The sequence below is a fragment of the Crocodylus porosus genome, unplaced genomic scaffold (genome assembly GCF_001723895.1).
Source record: "Crocodylus porosus isolate Cpor-Errol unplaced genomic scaffold, CroPor_comp1, whole genome shotgun sequence".
Lineage (NCBI taxonomy): Eukaryota > Metazoa > Chordata > Crocodylia > Crocodylidae > Crocodylus > Crocodylus porosus.
In genome coordinates, this window is record NW_017728943.1 from 111,332,680 (window position 1) to 111,354,280 (window position 21,601).

At 43.6% G+C, this 21,601-nt stretch overlaps 1 protein-coding gene across 2 annotated transcripts in view; it reads left to right on the forward strand.

Annotated features, from left to right (window-relative positions):
- AGPAT4 (1-acylglycerol-3-phosphate O-acyltransferase 4) overlaps positions 1-21,601 on the forward strand; it is a 128,723-nt gene that overhangs the window by 8,414 nt on the left and 98,708 nt on the right. For both annotated transcript variants that reach the window (XM_019549989.1, XM_019549990.1), the window contains exon 2: positions 17,788-18,029. In XM_019549989.1, the coding sequence (XP_019405534.1) occupies positions 17,852-18,029 (178 nt within the window). In that variant the 5' untranslated portion in view covers positions 17,788-17,851. The remainder of the gene's footprint in view (positions 1-17,787; positions 18,030-21,601) is intronic.

Below are 21,601 nucleotides of genomic sequence, written 5' to 3' on the forward strand. Positions count from 1 at the left end.
TTGCTCCAGCCAAGCAGGGAGGCGTGCTGTAGCACCCCCGTGGCTTCTGTCTTGGGCCACTGTAAGCATGTGGCTTCACTTTTCCAAATCAGAAGTGAATGTTTGTTCACTTGCTTGTTGGTTCAGTCTACATAGCTTAGACTAATTTGCAGAGATTGAATCAATTTAGTTTCGGGTTTTTTTGACTGTCTATAAAGAAGACTCAAGATTTTGGGAATGTGTTCTTTATCTGTGTTTCTTTTGTGGCTTGCTGAAAGCTATTCTAGGAAAAGCACCAAACCCAGGTATGGGCTGGCAAGCAAATGAAGATCAAAAAAGGCAGTAGTGTGGTAAAAGGGGTAACTTGGAGAGTTGACAGATTAAGGTTTGACACCTAGCTCTGCTCTGCATTTGTAAGGAAGCTACGCAAGTAACTGCCTCACCCTCAGTTTTTCCACATATAAAATATATTGTAATATATCTCAAAGGGGTTTTGTGAGACTTGGGTCATTTAAATTTTTTGCAAGTGGTTGGAGCCCCTCTAATGATAGGGAATGTATAACTGGAAAATGTACAGCTAAAGTCCATACAACTATCTGACACTGCACACAAAGGACTTGATTTTGCAAACATTATGAGTAAAGCTAGTCCTGCCACTTGCCCTTCTGAATGGAAACACTTACCTAAAGAAAGCTCCTTGTGAATGAGACTGCCATTCAACAAATGCCCTGAAAACACATAAGAAAAATAACTTGAAGGTGTCATCTGGGAAGGATTTGGGAACAACTAGTTAAGCTTCAAAATTAAATCGTGTGAGAGTGTATCTTTGTGCAAATAGCCCCCATAAGGAGTTGACTCTGGGAAGGATGGGTGTATTTTTAATTAATCAGGTGCTATGTGGGATTTAAAGAATACTGGGATTCTGTATTGATCCTCTGTACAGGAGGGCATAGTACCAGGAGCTTTTGCTGCTCCTTTAACTCCTTACAAGTCTCCACCTACCCCCTGTAAAATGTATCTCTAAGTTTCAGTACAGCCAAGAGTGTTCCTGAGCCCACAGGTTGGTCTTTTGCCAATCTCTGAGTAACATGTCCCTTCATCTTTCTTTTCCTTTCCCCCCCTCTTATTTAAAAAAAAATTTAAAAAATACTGCTTTTAGGTAAGTGGTAGAAAATTCAATATCTACTTCTGTGCTGAGTTTTCACACTAGGGGATAAAAATTACACACAAATAAGTGATCAGAAACTAGTTCAAATCTGCAGCAGAAGTTCAATGTGCCCAAACTTCATTCAAAATGGCCAAAACTGGTTTAAGATAAACCTGGATGAATGTAGTATCAGACTTAACTGATTTAAGTTTAAATTAGTTTATTGAACTCCTGTCCCAGATCCCTTTGTTACTTGTCCACTATGGGTGGTACTGAGAGTGACAGCAGTTCAGTGGCATAAGAATAAGCACTCTAAGCATGGAGTTTGCTAAGAAGTATTTAAGGACTTCTCGCTCCTAAGTGCATCTTTTCCTGTCAGTGGGAGGACAACTGTTTTTGAGTAAAAATACTTTTTAAAAAGTTTGCTGCAGTTTTTTTCAGGTTTTACAACCTCAAGAACCAGATATGTAGTGGATAGAGAATTAAGATTCATTGTCATCTTGCACTAATTCTTGTTTAGGATTCCACAGCTTGGTGCCATGTGACATTTTTTTTTTTTTCCTTCAGCCACAGGCTAAAACAGTAAGGCATTCAGTGTTAGATGCAATGACTTGGAAAAACAACAATTTGGAGTAGGGGTGTGAACCAGAATTTAATATTGACTGCATCACTCTATTTTGGATGATGATTCTTTGTCATTCTTAAGGGAGCATCCAAGTAATCTATGACACAGGGCACCCGTACATGTGACAGCTATGCTCCATGTGCTAATTGGCACACATGGAGCAGACTTGATTAATCTAGTCTACTGCAAGTCTTCAGGAGCATAGAAATTAGCTCACTCTAGCAGCCTCTGTCATGCATATTCAGTGTCCCATGTTTAAATGGCAGCAGGGGCACTTTAAAGCTTGTTGAATGACCTTTAGTTAAAGTGCCTCTGTCATCATCTTGAAGCATGAGATGCTGAATACACATGATGCCAAAGGCACTTTAATTCAGAGCTGCTCTAACTTAAAGTGCCCCCTCCTTGCCACCCCACATATAGACACCGGAAGAGCCTAACCAGGGTTTGGGATTTTTTTGTTGTTGTTCTTGGTTTGCTCTTTTGTGTTGTATTGCCCCGTGCCCCTCAGTCTCCAACTTTTTGATTTTTTTTTTTTTTTTTGCATTGATCATATTGTGTGCAGTGACAGCCTGTGAGGCTTTTGAATTTGTGGAATTGCCTTGCTAATCACCGTGGTTAGAACAAAAGAGGAGATGAGGAGGTAACTGCTAAGCCTATGAAGAACAGTGTTTAAACCTTACTAAGAAAAGGGTTCAGTGTTTAGATGTCTTACAAGTGCTCGCATCCATCTCTTCAAAGCAGGCTGCAGAGCACTTGATGTAATTTAGTTTATTAAAAATGAGTGCCATAAACTGGTGGGGTTCTATTCCTTTTTGAAAGAAGGTGTTCTTTCATCTTGGTTCATGAGCCTGGACCAACCATGATCTGTTAAATCAGTGGTGATCTGCACCTGTGAAATATATAATGTTACCTATACCCTGTACCAATTCCTCTCTTAAACCTTGTAGTGATCTCAAAGGCTGAGCTTTGAGCTACTGCCCCTCTTCCAGCCCCCCTTACCTTCCCCATAGTCCCTGAAAATTGTAGTCCCAGGACTGTTGTGCTGCTCTATCTAATTCTGTTCTCAGCGCTTTTATCATTATGCTCTGTGGACACCATTCCTCCCCAACCCCACAAAATTTCTTTGACTAATGAGTTGGGTTTAATTGATCCTTCTTGTATCTCGCTGCTTCATTTTAAAAGCAACTCAAAGGACAGCTCTTAGTCCTTCCCTCTCTTCTCTTGGGTGCTGTGTGGGTTTCATTCTGCCTGTCTGGTAGCAAAAAATGTGTGTGCAGCTATAGCTGTAGGATGACTGTAGAAGGAATCAGGCAGGCAGTGGTCTCTGTTTTTAGCAGTGGTATAATTCACATACCAAGACAGTGGTGTTCTGGGAGAAGAGGTGATGAAAGCTGATGAGTACATCTGAAAAAGAAAATGTAAAGCAAAACAGAAAATGGATTTTTTTTCTTTTTTTTTAGTCTGTAGCAACTACAGGAAATCCCAGTGTTTGCATTTTCTTCCTTTATGTAGCTACTCACACTCACTGTTAGGCGGAGAATGTCATCTAATGGCCCAGCTCTTTAAAATTCTTCTCAATAGAACATTCACTGAAAGGAAATTGTAGGGCTTCTTAAAATTAAATAAATAAGGCCTCCTTATTGATGCTTATGAAATTCATCCTGTGGTGAAAAAAATTGTCTGTGCATCATGGTGTTGAATGCACAAAGGTCCTATTTTGAAGAAGGGGCTTAAGTCTGTGCTTAAGTGGTATCCTGTACTAGCACATCCAGTCCTTATTCTTTTGTCTCTGAAAATTTGCTAACTGAGTTTAGGCCTGACTCCGTTTTGTATTGAAGTAAACAAACATGAGAAAAGGGGGCAAATGACACTTCCTCTAAACCCTTCTGGTTACGAATATACTGGAATGTGGTTTCTCAGTGAGAAGCTGCAGTATAAAGGCACAGTCCACCTTACAATAATCTTAACTCCCGCCAAAAGAAAAAGCAGAACATACAAACTTCCTGTGACTAACTGTAGATGGAGAAGGACCTTCTTAGAGGGAATGTCTGATCAAATACAGTACTTGGCTCGCAGTGATGGATGAGAGGGATTTTAAAATAACTTCATTTCTTGCCTTTTTGAGGAAAAACTTTAGTAATGGCAACACATAATTAAGTCCAAAGCAGCTTGATTGTATTCTCAGCCTTAGTCTCTGCCCCTGGTTCCTGTCCATGTGACAGCAGAATCTGTGATGCATCTGAGAGTTCTCCACTTCTGCTGAAAATCCAGCTCTTTGGGCGGTGATTCAGCAAAGCACTTAACCATGAGCCTATCTTTATGAAAAGAAAAAAAATTCTGTCCCTAGCCAGCAAAGCACTTAAAGCTTCTGTATAAGTTAAAGCACATGGCTCTGCAAAATCTCATAGCCTTGTAGCACAGTCTTGGCTATTAATTGTAAGTAAAGCAGGTACTAAATGAGCAGGAAGAAACAGTATTTCAGGCTTGTGGTATCCTGTTAACCTTGTCTGAACTCTAGAAATAAAGTGTAAGTTTGTGACTGAATTCCAGCTCTTTGGGTCAATTTCTTTTGGTCTCTGTTCCTGGGTTGCTATATGACTCGTAAGCAAGCTGCATAATCTCTTTGTGCCTCACCTTCCCCTCTGTAAAGTATAGATGATGCTGACTTCCTTTGTCCGGTTTAGAGGATCACTTGCTAATGTTGGTACAGGGCATGTAACTATATAAAGTGTATGCCAAGGGTGTCAAACATGCGGCCTGTGGATTCTGTATGGCTGGACTACTGGAAGATGGTGTGATTGAGGGGTGTGCCCCCCTCCCAGGCCCTTACTAGACACAGCTGTTGGCAGCAGGGGTGAGGGCTACAGTGATACAGCTCTGCTCAGCCTCACTGCCCCCTCCAACCTCATAAATCTGGCCTGGGGCAAGTGTGACACTCAGAGGATGGGGACAAATTGCACACAAACTGGTGTAAGCGATCAGAAACCAGTTCAGATCTGTAACACAACAGAAATTCAATGCACATAAACCAGTTTCAGTCATTTTGAAAGTGGTTTAAGAGAAACCTGGATGGATGTAGTATCAGACTTAACTGATTTAGGTTAAATCCATTTAGTTTATTGAACTTCTGTTTCAGATCCCTTCCAGATTCAAGCTTAATTTGCAGTCTCTCCCCCACAAATCTCTTTTCCCTTCCCCCACATCCTGTAGGGTAGGTGGGCTAGCCTTGGCCCAAGCTGCCTGCTTCAGCTGAGCAGGGAGCCATGCTGTAGTGCCCTTTGGCTTCTGGCATGGGCCACTCCAGGCATGTGGCTGTATTTCCCAAATCAAAAGTGAGTGTGTTCACTTGCTTATTTGTTCAGGCTATGCTGCTTGGATTAATCTGTGAAGATTGAATTAATTTGGCCTCAGGCTTTTTGACTGTTTGTACTTGGCCTTAGTGTAAAGCATTGTTCCTACTGCGTGATAGTATGTGCATCTACAAGAAGTTTCCTTTCTTCTCCAGTTAAAGCTTGTAGGTTTATGTGGGGACATAATTAATGTCCTCTGAAGTAGGAGAGATTGAATGGATATTTCTTGCTTCAGAACAAGATGAAAAGGAAAAGGAGTGCAGAAGAGTAGCTGCTGTTACCACAGGCCCTTTGTCCACATGTTTTTTAAGTATTTAGCCCTACATACAAAGTCAGTGGGACTTGTCACCTACGTGAAGTTTTGTAGGATTGGACCTTGTTCTTGTTGTAGATGCTCACCCTTAATTCCTTTTGGGGGCACCAGGAGGTGTAAGATTGATCTATAATATTAAAAGACTTTTGTCAGTCAAATCTTAAGGTCCTCTGAGAGTGCTTTGTGTGAAGTGAGCTTCAGCCCACATGAGCTTGTGCATATGTGCTCTATTTTATTTTGTCTATAAAGGTGCATATCTACCTTTCTGCCATAATTCAGTAATCCATCGGAACAGTGACACAGACTTAAAGCAGTGGACTCTAGGTTAAGAATTGCAAACCTCTCTTTCGCGTCATTCATTCGTTAGATTTTTATAAGCTGCCCTACCTAAAGAAGAACATCTTATAACGAAATACAAAACAACAGACTCCTCAAAAGACACCCTAGAAGTTTTTTGAAATGGCACCTGCCCTGAACCCCCCCACACCTGCCTGTCATCCAGGAGAGCACCCCCCTACCCCCCTCAATCCTGTCCGTTCCCCTCCCATTTACTTAGTTATAGATAGGATAGCACCTTTAGAGACTTGCAGGTTAAGAGACATGAGGCCTCTTCATGAGGTGCCTACTGATGTCTTCGTAGACATCAGCCTACTTCATCAGATGCCAGGTATAGAAAACCTCTTCCTATTCCCTTGCCTCAGCCAGGAGAGCTCTCTCCTTGTTCCACAATGGGGCCTTGGCTCTTGCTGAAAACGAGCAAAATGTTGTGTCCTTGGTGTCCCATCCCTGTCCATCCCACTCCACGGACTCATGCTGCTGGTTACTCGTGTTGCTCTGTATTAGAGGGGAAAAGAAGGCCCTCTGTAGCTTGTTTAAAACACAAACTAATCTGTGTCAATGATCACATTATGTTGTGGAGTTTTGTTTTTGTTTTTTAATAAAGTATTTTCATTCATCATGAAAATACTTTATGATGAACATTCATTATTACTTCTTACATTTCCCATAGCTTGGAAAATGGAAATGGTCCAATTGGTGGTATGTATGTGTATTTATGGTTGCTGTCATTCTTTCCCATGCATATTTTTTTCCAGGCTTTGGTTCAGTTACATAATATTTGGGCTTTAATGCTGCTTGGGATTTCCAGCCACAGTTTGCACTATATTAAGAAAAAGAGGGTTTTTGTAGTCCCCTGACTTCTAACTCTTTTTAAAAATAAAACGGAAACAGAGGTCCTAAACAGCTTGTTATCTCTTCAACAAAAAGAGCTATTCCTAATTAGCTTAAATTAATTTAGTAGTAGTAACAAACTTTTATATTTGGTTTGTTTTAGAATAGTCTTTACAAATTCTTTTAAAAATCAGAAATTTAGGAGCCACCCACCACACCACCATTGTTTCTGCTACACGTGTACCATTATGGCTTTATCAAACTGTAATATAATAATTGCATTATGTTTTATCAGATAATAGTATCTGCAGAAAAGGACCTGGGGGTGTCTCTGGAGAAAAGGAGCTGGAGGGGTAACAGTAGACGATAAGCTGAGTGAATCGATGGTGTGCCCTTCTTGCCAAAAAGGCTAAAAGCATACTGGGCTGCATTCAAGAGGGATAATAATAATAATAAAAAATCAATTATTTAAATAAATTTTAAAATCCTTTTTATTTAAATCAGACTTCTTTTTTATTGGATCATATTTCTTGATTTTTTTTAAGATGCTTTTTAAAAATCTATATAAAAATGGTTTTAATTTAAGATATGTCAAAGCTCAAAGATATCATCATTGAATAGGGATTATAACTTCTAATTAGATACAATATGAGACAATATAGGCATGTAAAAATTTTTTTAAAAGGCTACAAATGGGTCACAACAGGCCACAGACTATATTAGGGTTCAGTGTTATGGGGTTCCCAGAGGCTTCTCTAGATTAGTAAAGATTAAAGAAAAACACTACCCACTGGGACTCTGTGCTCAGTCTAGAAGATCCCATTAAGCTTCTCTGCGATGCTTCATTTTGGTTCTCAAGCTGTGGATTTCTCTCCAGAGAGAACATCCTTGTTAACAGCAGTATATGGAGATGAGAGAGAACAGACCTGATTAGCCACCCACCAGCCCTACTGTGTCTCTGTAGGTTTGTGTACCCGGAGTTAAGTCCTTACCTGTTTCTAAAGGTGCAAAGTTTCAAGAAGTTAAATGAATAGAGGATTGTTGGGGGTGGAGTAAATCTGGGCGAGGAGGAGTCTGGAGATAAGTGCAAGGAGGGGCAGTAGAAATGGAAGAAACATTTTGAAGAAGTCTTGAGGGACAAGTTTGAGTATAGCCCCTCTGTTGATTTTTGAGATCTAGTGAGGGAGTCATAGGTTTTCCCTTTGACCATATTGTGGCAGCAGGCTTGCCAGGCCGTAAAAGAGAAGAAATCAAAGGTGAGGAGAAATCTTGAGGAAAGCCCCAAGCTAAGAACGTATGGCTGCAGCGCTCATTTGATGTCCTCCTAATTCAGGGTGGCAAAAATATCCCCCAAATATCCATGATTAATCCAGTGAATTGGAGATGGTTTACCTCCCAATGACTTTAGCTTTGGCAAATAAAATAACCAAATTTATGTAATTCAGTGTTATGATGTAGCTGCAAAATTATTCTGCAAAAATAAAAATAATAAATAAATCGCTGCTTTATAGTGTGTATCTTTTTAAAGATAAAACCTACAGCTATCTCGCAGTTGTAAATAATATGTATTGAGGTTATATCAAAAAATGAGGTACTTTTTTTTTTGTAAAAACAAACAAACAAACCCTGACTTTTAAATCAAGGCTTTCTGACCAGTGATTTAAATCGTACCCACCCTGGCTGCATTAGTAGGAGTGTTGCCAGCAGTTCGAGGGAAGTGATTCTCTTACTGAGCACTGGTGAGGCCACATGTGGAGTACTGTGTCCAGTTTGGGGGGGCCCCCCCATTGCAGAAAGGATGTGGACTAATTGGAGAGTCCACTAGAGGGCAGCAAAAATGGTTTGGGGGCTGGGGCCCATGACTTTTGGGGAGAGGCTGAGGGAACTGGGTTTATTTAGTCAGAAGAGAAGACTGGGGGAGGGATTTGATGGCAGCCTTCAACTACTTTGAAGTGGAGTTTGAAAGAGGATGAAGCTAGACTGTTTTCAGTGGTGGCAAATGACAGAACAAGGAGCAATGGTCTCAAGTTGCAGCAAGAGAAGCTTCAGCTGGATATTAGGAAAAACTTTATCATTAGGAGGGTGGCAAAGCACTGGAATGGGTTACCTAGAGAGGTGGTAGAGTCTTTCCACTTGGAGGTTTTTAAGGCCTCACTAGACAAAGCTTTGGCTGGAATGATCTAGTTGGGTCTGGTCCTGCTTTGAGCAGGAGGCTGGACTAGAAGACATCTTGAAGTCCCTTCCAACCTTAACTTTCTATAGTTCTGTGGCATTTTTTTTAATGCCTAACCAGTATTATCTGACATCAAGTGTATGTTGAACAACAGTATACCGTGCTTTAGAGCTTAATATTTTTCTTCTCTAACAATTGCAGCAGTAAAAAAGAATGAAGCAGTGGACTAATGCTCCAGTTTATTTTCTTCTGAAGGCTCTTCATCAGCCACTCGTAGCAGATGACTTTTGTTAATCATGACAAATAATGAATTTCCAGATCTCCGCTATATAAGACAGTGCTTTCATTTTGTTTTATGGGCTTGTTTGATCTAGACCTTCATTAATCTTTAGGAATTACATTAGATTAGAGAGACTCTGTGCCATAGAATTAAATAGGCTAGCTGGTGCAAAAGGTGTCTAATCGGCTTTTAACTAGGGATCTTAGAATAAACCTAACTGAGGCTTCAGTCAAGGAACAGTGTGTCCTGTTGTGTCTTTCCCATTCAATTTTTTTTTTTTTTTTTAATGTATTACCTGCTTTCTACTTGTGCTTAATTTGAAATATGGGAGTAGTACCACTGGCTTCCTGAAGAGGAAGGTCTGAATTAGGGAAGAGGGTTCTGCTGGGTGTTGAGAGAAATATCTACTAGTAGTTGGTCATATCTTAAAATTGCACCGGGAAGACAAATGATCAGTTCTGTCTTGAGTTTCTGCAAAACAGAATTGCTCTGTGGAGTGTTGAAATGTATCATACTAGACAATTGTAATGTGAAAGGCTAAACCTGTAAATAATAAGTATATTTATACCAGTTATGCATTACCAGTTAACATTTAGCATGGGGCATAGTCCGGTGGGGAAGGGAATTGGCACAGTGCCTTCAGAAGCAAGGAGGGAGGGGTAAGGGGAAGACTAGTACCCATCACCTATGAGGCTAAAGAAGAAAACAGGCAACCTAAAGGTTGCTAGCCTAAAGATTAGCAATTAGCTGGTCAGTCACATGTGGATGCTTTGTAGTGAGATAATAGGCTACTTAAAGCTGTCCCCAACCCCCATTGCCTGCTCCCTCCCTCCCTGCGCACCAGTGGCTGCAGTGGGCTGGCAAAAGCCCCTTGCCTACTGCTGCCACTGGTGGCTTCATGTGGGCTGTGTTGTCTGGTGGGTCTTGCGCTGCTACCTCTTTTTCCCCCCACTACCCCTTCCCTAGTCAAAGGCCCCAGGGAGAGGCTCCCAGCAGCCAAGTTTGTGTGGCTCCTGGCTCCCCCAGCTTCCTGAGCAGGCAGCGGTGGCTCTTTCCCCTTGGTGGGGCAGAGTGGGACAGACGCTGGCCTGGGGCTTTGCTCTCCCCCCAATCGGGACTAGGTGTAGTATCAGTTAACCATTTGACTGATATACTGTAATTGGAGGAGGTTAAACAGATGATTTTAGAAAATTATATTTACATCCCTGCTAGACAAGAGTACCTCAATTTCTGCTTAATTGTTAAACCAATATGTTTCTATTCTGTGTTAATATGTTTCCAGTCTCAAAAGTGAATTCCAAATTAAAATAAAATTGGGGCTGGGGAGGATGACCATGTAAACAACTTACCTTTTTCCCCATCTTAATGACAGGGTTTTTTTTCTTTAATCCACATGCCATGTTGCATTACTATTCAAACTGCAGAACAGCGTTTACTTTAATGTTATTTTTAGGTTCTACCCAGTACAAGGAAGCAGAAGGAAATGTTTGTTATGGGAAAAAGTGCATTTTTATACAAGTAATAGGATTGAGAACACTAGTAATCCTTTCCATGTACGTCACATTGCAGTTCTGGGTGCATGTAGTGTGCCTCTAAAGGTAGAGATTTAGCAAAAAAAATCTTTATTGAGACCTAGCCAAATAGTCCCCTTACTGATTGCTTCAGAGTAAGTTTCAAGTATGGTGTGAAACACAGACCGTCTGGGTAAAGTCAGTTTGGCTTATTTTACAGGTATTGCAGTGGTGTTTAGGGACACTAACCCAGAATCAAGGCCCCTTAAGCACTGTCCCAAGTAAAAGCAGTCCCTGTTCCAAAGAGCTTCCCTCTTAAGACTTTTTTGTGACATATTACTAGCTCCCATTTTGTAACTCCCCAGAACTAGAAGGCCAAAAACTGCTGGTCTGAGGAGGAAATTGCTAAATTTAAGTTATTGTGGTTAGATACTTAGTTGCATCTTAGGAAGAGAATAGCAGGGTGGTACGTCTTATCGTTGTATTTGCAGAACACTTTTGTTTTTGATTAACATTATATATTATATGACCTCTGAGCCTTTCTAGTTGAATCTGATTTCCTTGATGTTTGTCCAAAAAAAAAGTCTTGCCTGACTTTTTAAGCATTATTGTACAGTTCAGTAGGAGATGGGACAAATGTTGCTGAAATCAACTGAGGGATCAGCTCATTTTTCTTATAACCATAAAATGGCTTTTTAAATGTGAGCCAATAGAAGTCAGTGGGGAATTTTTCAGTAAGCACTGTGGATTGGTACCAATATTTATGGTGCTGCCTACAGACACGGACTCCCATAAAAAGCATATTTCCTATCCAAAATCCATTGTCATCTGAAATCTGTAAGGGAATAGTATCCCCCAGCACTGTCCCGAGCTTTTTTTAAGCCTGCTTCTTGTTGTGGGTGTGGCAGAAAGCCACCTTGGTTTCTCCCCAAAATCTCTGCCCTGTGACAATGTGATTAGAGGGGCCAGCACAGAGGATTCACACCTCAGCCTGTCTCTTTAGGTAACCTGAGCTGGCTGCACTCCTGAGGGAGGGGGAAACCTGCTCCCTCTGCCTACATGACTGGCATCAGCCACCTGGGTGAGGGGCATCTGCCTGGTAACAGATAATGTATTTCAAATTGGTTGGCTAACAGCCAACTGGGGCTGACCTCCACTGGACCAGGTGAATGAGGTCACAGGGGCTATATAGGTTGGTGGGGGGGGTAGGAGGCTCTCTCTCTTTGGCCATGAGGTGAAGCAGCAGCAAAGCAGGGGAGACAGAGAAGCCTTACCATCTGGACCTAGCTCTTTCTCTCACCCCAAGACTCCAGAGGGGAAACTCAACCAGCCTCTGGAAGATGCTTGTGAGTAAGCTGCTCAATCTGATTAGATATTTAGCTGGCAGTAACACAGATGCGTAATCAAAAGGCTACCTCAGCCACATTGTTTGGTCTTTAGGATTTCTAAGATATTGCTCAATCCTGTACCCTAGTTTCCCCTACCCCTCGTAATCAATAAAGTTCTCCTTTTTGACTGGTGTGGGAGACTCATTGAGGGGTGGGTCTAAATTATGCCTGAGAGACCCCTTAGGTCTGCGGACTAAGGGAGACTTTACTTTTTGCCCCCGACTTGGGAAAGTGCCCCAAGTGCCTGTACCGGGTCGAGTACCTGTTGGACTATTGGGCCTGTGTTTCCCTGAGGACACAGGGCCAAAACAGTCCCCTCTCGGGGTGGTGGCGGCTATGTTACCCCCAGACTAGCGAGTGTGCTCCGGGAGAGGGGTTGGCCAAGCATGAGGCGCCCCTAGGGAGGCATTCGGAGCCTGGAAGGTGGTCGGGCGCAGGGAGGTGGGCGGCTCAATGCAGGAGTGCCCCCTACTGGCCCACCACATGTGGTGGGAGCAGTGGGATACAAATACCCTGCTGTTTTACAGGCAAAATTTGGGAAGAGTAATAGAGTCACCAAAATCCCTTGAGCAAACAATTTCTAATTTGGCATTGGGTCAACTAAATAGTGTAGATAGCCAGGATGGCGGAGCAGTACGCCCAAAAGACTGTGCTGGAACTAAAAGAGCTGGCAAAAGAGAAAGGGCTAAAGAAGGAGGAACTGATTAAACTTCTGTGCGACAATGACTCGGCCATAGAGCAACCTCCACACTCACCAACTCCTGAGTCCTCCCCAGAATCACAGCACCGCACGCCAAGTTTGCTGTCCTCAGGGAGATCAACCCCTACGGAGGAACTCTGGAAGTACCAGATGCGGCTAGAAGCTGAAGAGCGGGAGCGACGGAGCAAGCTCAAGTATGAGCTAAAATTAAAAAGGATGGAGCTGAAAACCCAGGCACAGCGTGAAAAGGTACAAATGGAGATGAAGCTAAAAAAGATGGAGCTGGCAGAAAAGACAGCACAGCGCGAGAACAAAGAGGCAAGGCTCCAGTGCGAGGCGGAGGCCCGAGAGGCAGAGGCCAAGCGCAAGCACGAACTAGAGGTACTTCATCTGCGGACCAACGGGGAAAATGCAGGCCCTCCGAGTGCCCGGGGAACGCCCCAAACCGAACTCCTCTCCCTTCGCTCGCTACCGACCCGGAGATGACCCCGACGTATTCCTCAGCATCTTTGAAAAGCAAGCCCGACAGTTAAAGGTGCCTGAGGAGGAGTACATGATGCACATCGCCGCTTTGGTAGATGGGGACCTGGCGGTGGTCCTGAACAGCCTGCCCACAGATGCAGCTGAAAACTATGATACCTTTAAACAGGCCATGGCTGCAAGGTTCAAGTTGGGACTGGACTATTTCCGAAAAAAATTCCGAAATATCTGCCCACAACTGGAGAAGTCAATGGCTAATTATGTGGCCTTGATGCGGGATGCTTACCTTAAATGGGTAGGGGGAGCCAAGGCTGACACTGTCAAGAAACTGCACCATCTCATGACATTGGACCAATTTTATTATTGCTGTCCAAGGGAGATTAAAACCCTAGGACAGGGGCCCCAAAACCGCCCATAAGGCCGCTGAAATTGCAGATCAGCTGTTGCTTAATTGGGAAGGGTCAGACAAAAAGCCTCCCTACTCTGGAAAGAAACATAAAGGGTTCCAAAGAGTGGGGAGGGGAGGGCCAGTTCCAAAAGGGGAAAAGGGGCCATCCCAGACTGAGTGTAAGGAGGCCCCTGATTCAACCAAACATCCCAATTTGGAGAACAGGGGGCGCTATAACTGCGGGAAGCCGGGCCACATCAAGCCCAACTGCCCAAAGTTAAGCAACAAACCCAAGCCTGTCAGACATGCAACAGCTGTAAGCAATGAGGGGGGAGACCCGAGCCCCTCTGAGGGGCGTGCCTGTTGCTACAGGATCACAAACCCAGAGGAGGTGATGGCCCCCCACCAGACCAAGATAACGGTCAATGGGAGAACCCTTATTGGGGAACTGGACATGGGGTCCAGCGTGACATTAATCGATGCCAACTTACTTTCACCTGCAGATAATCTCAGGGAGGACCCTTTCCATTCAAGGGGTGGGGTCTCCGCCATTTGAGATGCAGGTAACCCGGTCACCCATTGAGTGAAGAGGCGGTGTGATGGAAGGGGCTCCAGCTCCCATCTTGGTGGGACGGGATATACTTAATCGAGAACTTCTGCGTAGGAAGTTGGACCAGGCCCTAGAGCTAGGGCCCTACTGCATTAACATGGTGACACGTCTGCAGAGCAAAAAGGCTAGAGGGGAGGGTTAGAAACTTCCCAAGAGACAGCCATACCATTGGCTGCCCTGGGAGAGGTCCCAGCGGAGGGTGATTTCACACCAGTTCCTGAGGGAACTAGCAACCCCAAGGGTGGGCTAAGTGACAGTCCCAGGGAAGTGTCTAGTCTGTCAGTGGCAGAGGAAGGAGAGACTCTCAGGAAGAAGTCCAAAAAAGTCCCTAAGGGTGAAAGTGCACTCCCTGCAGGAGCCCCCGAACTCTCTGCTGATGGCTTAGCCAGGCAAGAGGAGTTCAAGCAGGAGGTTCTGGTAGACCCCAGCTTGGAGAACCTCCGGCAGATAACTCAGGAGCAAAAGAGGAAGTTTAACCCAGAAAAGAGGGAGCAGGTGGTCTGGAATAAGGGACTTCTCTACCAGTTGTGGGTGCCAAAGAGCCATGCCCAAACCTGGAAATCCCATCACCAGGTCATAGTACCTTGCAAATACAGACAACGATTGCTCTCCATGGCTCACAATTTACCATGTGCCGGTCACATGGGCAGGGAACGGACACGCCAGCAACTGCAGGCAAACTTTTATTGGCCCCGAATTGCCCAGACTGTAACGAACTATTGCAGATCTTGTGAAATCTGCCAGCGAAAGGGCAAAAGTGGGGACAGGAGAGAGGCTCCCCTACAGCCCCTCCCGATCACTGATCAACCCTTCCAGTGAGTGGGGATAGACATTGTGGGCCCTCTGAGGCATAAGACTCGTAGAGGGAAAAGGTACATCCTAACTCTAGTGGACTTTGCCACTCAGTACCCGGAGGCAGTTGCCCTGACCTTCACCGAGGCACCTGTGGTTGCTGATGCCCTAACCAAAATCTTCTGTCAGCTGGGTTTTCCCTCTGAGAACCTGACTGACCGGGGTGGAAACTTCCTGGCAGAGGTGATAAAGTGCCTGTGGAAGTGTTGTGGGGTGAAACACCTTAAGACCACAGCCTACCACCCTCAGACAAATGGGCTAGTAGAAAGGTTCAATGGGACCTTGAAAGGGATGCGAAAGGCCTATGTGGACTCTAACCCCAATGACTGGGATGAAAAACTGCTGCATTTGCTCTTTGCCTACTGGGAGGTGCCCCAGGAGTCCACGGGGTTCTCGCCATTCGAATTGATGTTTGGGAGGCGAGTTCGAGGTCCTCTCGATTTTGGTGAGAAAAGAGTAAAAAGGAAAAATCACTCCCACCAAGACCTCCGTGGTGGAGTATGTGCTGAACTTTCATCAAAAACTGACTAACATGATGAAAGTGGCACAAAAGTCCCTGGGACAGGCCCAGGAGAAGCAAAGGTCCTGGTGGCTAAGGAAAATCTTTTAACTGCTTGGTTTGGCTTTGTAACTAGAAGAGTAAATATAATGGAAGGCTTGTGTCGTGTATATATGCACAAACCTGAATAAAATTAATAAAATTAATTTTAAATATAAAATTAATGTTTAACCTGGAACTTCAAACCTCAGAAAAGGGGGGAGCATTGGTTGATATCTTGCTTCCCCTGAAATCCATGGAAAACCCATTGCATTCAAAGGTTTGGAGTCTTCAGTGTGCCTAGCTATTTTAAGGTCATTCACTTTTTATTTTGCATTTTGCCTTAAAGCTTTTAAAAAAAAAAAAAAAAAAAGTCTTGCAAGATGCTGAATCTCTGGTCCAATCTAGTCAAATACTTCAGTGTGTGGGTGTGTTTAAGCATATAAATGGTCCATTAATAAATGAAGTGGAACTGTTCACTTGCTTAAAATTAATTGTGGGAAGTTCTGTACTAGATTGAGCCAAAGCTTTTAACAGTTGGCAGAACTGTCAGAAATCTCCAGCACCCTGTGTAAAAATTTTGTAATGGATTCCTGCTCTGATAATGGACAAAAACCAAATCCTGTTATTTTCATTTAAACTAGACATTTGAAGGAGGCTTTCTGGGATGTATGTAATGTGGTCTTTGGGTCTAGAAGTGTGTAAGAAAACAACTGGATGAAAAATGGAGAACGTTATTTGCATAGCTTTTAAAAGAACATTGTTTTTAAGTCTCATTGTTCCACACATTACCTCATGGACTATGCTCTGATTAGAAATGAAAAGAGATCATAGTGTGGGCAGGATGGTATTTTGTAACGAAGGGATTTGACTTCCGAAGAACTATTAATTTAGTTCCCAGTTTGGCCCTTTTTTTAATGGAGGCCAAAGTATAAGAGTAGGTGATCATGTTCCCTTCCCTATAATTCATGGTTGGTTTGTTCCAGAGTTTCTCAAGGTTGTAAGCTTTAGGGCTGATATTGAAGGTGCTAAAGTCTAGTTCTTATTTCAAATTAATATTGTACATTATGAATAATATATATAAAACATTATAAATTAAAATAAAAGATTATTTCAAATAATAAATATTGGGCCTGTGTGAATAGGGAAGTATTCAATTCTGATTCGGATTTGTCTGATTTTTGGAGGACAGCAATTCAATTTGGTGATTCGAATTACTGTCCCCATTCAGTCGAGCCGAATCTGGATTGGAAATTTGGCACTGATTTGGGATCACCTGGGAAGAGGCAGGCACAGCCGGGTGGCTGCAAGTTCTCCTGCGGGTCTTCCAGCTGTGCCTGCTTCTGCCCTGAGTGGGGGGGAGCCATGGGAGAAGCCTGCATGGCTGCCCTGCCCAGCCCCAACCTCCTGGCACTTTAAAGAAAGCGGGGTGGGGAGCCCTGCACTCACAGCTGTAACAGGAGTGATCAGGGCCTCTGAGGGCTCATTCAGAGCCTCCCCCCACCCCCATGCAGTGGGGATCGCCCCCCTGCTTGGCACCTATGAGGCAGCTGTCACATGGCATGGGTGCAGTGTGGCTCAGCAGGGTGCTGCACACCATCCAGAAGCTGGGGCTGACCACTGCCAAGCTCTAGCAGTTGGCTGGAGTCCAGCCATGGGGCTTCTCCCGTGGCTCCCCCCAACTTGGGGCAGAGGCAGACACAGCCGGAGGAGCTGTTGGAGAACCTGCAGCCGCCTGGCTGTGCCTGCCTCTCCCCAAATGATCTGAACCTTCGAATCTCTTCCAAATTGATTTTGGAGGCTTTGGATTCTATTCAGACCTCTTTAATGGATCTTCTGTTTTTTGAGGGGGGGGTTCTGATTCAGAGATTTGGTCACCAAATCGGGTCAAATCTCCTCTGACTCGAATTGGCAACTGAAGCTTCATACAGCCCTAATAAATATAATATCTTATAATTGTTTTTAATGCAGTGGTGAGTTCTGTTGCATGCTTTGTCTGTAAGGGGTGTAGAGATAATACCTTTGGTATGTCATAGCCATCTGTTTGAGCTATTAAAAAAGAAAAAAATTGTGCATATTGGCTTTGCTAGCAAAGTTGATTGTAAATCTGTTGAAAGTATGGCCTTCCATGTTTTTGCTTTGTAAATATTTGGCTTTTTCCCTTGAATGAAAAAGATGAAATATTTTAATAAGATTTAGTAGGAAAACAGTCTATTAATGTTAGCAGTCTGTGCACAGAAGAAACTTCATTAATGTCTGACAGATAATATATTTATTTTGCAGGTTATCTTCTGAATATTTGGATCTTGCTTTTTTTGGAGGTGTTCCCTTGCATTCTTAATGAACCATGGACATCACTGGCTTTCTGAAGTCTCAGTTCATTTGTCACCTTCTTATCTGTTATATATTTATAGTATCTGGACTGATAATTAATTTCATTCAACTCTTCACACTTCTACTCTGGCCAATCAACAAGCAGCTCTTCAGGAGGATCAATTGCAGGCTGGCGTACTGCATTTCAAGCCGTAAGACTACTTATTTAATTTAAACTTTTACATCCATACCTTGTCCAATGAGTGAGTTCTTAGTTTAATATCAGTTTTTGAATTGCTGTGTAAAATCCCTACCCTTTCACATGCTTTTTAATTCAAGGTATGTTTTGTCAAAATGTGCTAGTATATAACTGCTGTTCATATTGGACCATTCACTTGATGTCGATTTAAGGGGGAGACTTTTTCATCATCCTAAGCTCTATTCCCATTCTCTCAAGAAAATAATATTGAGAAATCAGCGAATGATTAAAACTGAAATTCAGTGGCATCATGTTGGTAACTGTATTGTTACATATATTAGGATGAAAGAAATTTAGAATATCTCCTTTGTGTGGAAATCTACTTGGAGTAAGCTGATATTTTTTTTTAATTGGGTAAGTCTTCCAATTTTCAGTACTGTTGGAGTCCTAAGGTGTGTGCTTAAGTGACTAATTACTAGGGCTCTGCAAAGCTTCAGTTGCTAATTTAGATTCAGAGGAGATTCAGCCTGGTTTTTGTTTTTTTTGGGGGGAGGGCTGAATCTCCGAATCCAATCAAATCGTGAGAGCCATTAATCTCTCCAAACTTGAATTGGAGGCTTCCAATTCTATTTGGAGAGATTTGATCGTTTGGCCGTAGAGACGGTTTTAAATGTTTATTCTATGAACCTCAAGGTACCAGGCAGCTTGTAAACACTGAGATTTGAGATGCTTTATCTGCCCCACCTAGGAGCATGGGGGGGCACCCTGCTGGCTTGGCAACTAGTGCTTCCTGGGTCTGGGGGGGCACCCAGTGTCCCCCAGCAGCTGATCACTGAGCCAGGAAGGTGTGGCGGGCATCCCCCACACACTCAGCAGCATACCCGGAAATGGACCAGAAATACTTCCGGTCCACTTCTGAGTCTGCTGCCAAGCGCATGGGGGGGCGGCTCACCATGCTCCTGTGGGACGCCCCATCTGGCCCACTATCTCGGCATTCATGAGCCACCTGGTATCTTGATGTATAGAAAGAGCATATCACTGATTTGCTGAATCGGAATAGAATCTTCAGCTTTGACAGAATCAAATTGGGACAGTGATCTGAATCAGCTAATGGAAATGCTGTCCCCCAAATTGGGCCAAATTCGAATTTGAATATGGTCCACTTGCATACTCTTACTAATTACATGCATCTCAAATGAACGATGAACAAATATGTCCTTGAATAGCTATGTGTCTTCTGAATTGTTGCATGTAAGTACAGTATCTCTGTGGTTTATTGTAATCTCTATGAGTATCATGTATAGAATATATTAACTAGACTTAACTTAGAGTGAAATGGGAATCTTGTTTTAAAAAATGCCTTCAGAATTTTGGTATTCATATGTTCTCTGTGGAAAAACTCAGGATATGTGTAAGACACTATTCATAGAAAGGCATTGGGCCAGATGCTTCCATTCTGACTCACAGGTAGCTTACTACACAAATGGTTCCATTGAAATTTGTGAGTATAGCTGCAGAGTAAGGCACTACTCAGTGTGGATAAAGGTAGCAGAATCTGCCTTGGGATCTATTTATTAATTGGGTGGGGGAGGGAGGGGTTCGTTATATTTGGCCATGGATACAAACAGCGCAACTTTTATAGTGGGGGTGTTAGGAAGGATGATTGATCTCATATGGGAGTCTTGGGAGCAACTCCATGGAACTTGAAGAAATTAAAGTAGTGTAAAACAGAGGTAGCTAGTAGGGCTGTGTGAGGCTCTGGACAGAGATTCGGATCCAGAGAAGCATCAGATGTTTTGGGGTCCAAAGCAGCATGTCTGGGTTGAAGCATCAGCCTCGTTTAGGCTTCCCAAAGCAGTTTGGAGCTTTTGAAGCACCTCTGAACCACCTTGGAGATCTGGCCATAGGGTTTAATGGCGAAACAAAACATCTATAACTTTTTTGTTTTGTTTTCTCCAATGAAAAAACCTTCAGGGATGGTAGACTCTCTGCAGAGAGCGTGAAGTCTGCCAAGTTTCAAGAAGATAAGTGTAGTGGTTTTGGGGGAACTGCACCCCAAATTTCTGAAAGCAAAACTCCTGTCACATCTGTGTTACACCACAGGGAGGTCAAAATTGCAGGGCTGGTAGCTCTTACTGAGGCCACAAAGCCTGCCAAGTTTCAAGAAGATTGGTGCACAGGTTTAGGGGGAACTGCCCATCAAGCTGTGGACAAGCAAAACTCATGCCATGGGTGACGCTGCATGTGTTAAGGCGCAGCAGAGTGACAGCTGCAGGGATGGTGGCCCCTGCTGAGGCAACAACACCTGCCAGCTGTCAAGGAGATGGGTGCAGGGGGCTTCTGGGGCCCTGCACCCCTAGCTGCTGACAGCCAAAATTTGTGCCATGGGTGCTTTTGGGACTGACTGTCTGTCTTGGGGAGGGGAGATACTACTGCAGGCCTGGCTGCTAAGCTACTGTGTTAACAGTTACCAATCAATCATGATTCACTCAGGAGCTAGCTCAATATATGGGACCTAGCTAATGTAGTCAGTTAATTGCCATCAATTAGCATCTACAAAACCAGGCTAAGGAGAAGAAAGAATCAATTCTAACAACCAACTGCCCCAAGACAGACAGTCAGTCCCACAAGTACCCATTGTACAAGTTTTGTCTGTCAGCAGCTAGGGGTGCAGGGCCCCAGAAACCGGAAGCCCTGCAACGAGATCCTTGACATCTTGGCATGTGTCATGGCATGAGCAGGGGCCACCATCTCTGCAGTTGTCATTCCGCTGTGCCTTAACACACGGGGTCATTTGTCATGAGTTTTGCCTGTCAGCAGCTTGGGGTGCAGTTCCCCCTGAACACCTGCACTGATCTTCCTGAAACTTGGCAGGCTTTGTAGCCTCAGTAAGAGCTACCAGCCCTGCAGTTTTGGCCCCCCTGTGGTGTAACACACAGCTGTGACATGAGTTTGGCTTTTAAGAATTTGGGGTACAGTCCCCCCCCAAGCTCCTCCTGCACTGATCTTCTTGAAACTTGGCAGATTTCATGCTCTCAGCAGAGGCTACCATATCTGTTGTTTTTTTCTGATTTGGATGAAACTTGCAAAGTTCTAGATATTTAATTGATTCCCCATTTATACTCTATGGCCAGATCTCTGAGGCAGCTCCGAAGCTTTGGAGCTGCTTTGGCCAGATTGAGGTGGAAACCCAGTCCAGAGCTGTGGATCGGATCACTGCCATCCAAAGTGGCAGGATCTGAAGGGAGATCGGATCGCTGCCAACTTGCACAGACCTAGTAGTTAGCCATCTTGTTTTGTGTTAGCTTTCACTACTCTTTTTTTACACCAAAAAAAAGCCCCAAAAAATAAAATGTAAGAGCTGGCACTTTCCAAATAGTGCCTTGAGTCATATTGAGAACCACTGTGTTAGATGAATAAGATGATCCGTTTGAATAACAAGCGATCTTGTTGCATACCTGAACTGCATGCTGGCATTGGCTTTATTGGTGACAAATCTTAGGCATGTTGCAGAGGAAGCAGTCTCCTGTTCTGTTGTATGGGGAGTTTAGAATAGAAGGAATGTCTGTCTGCTCAGAGCCTCTT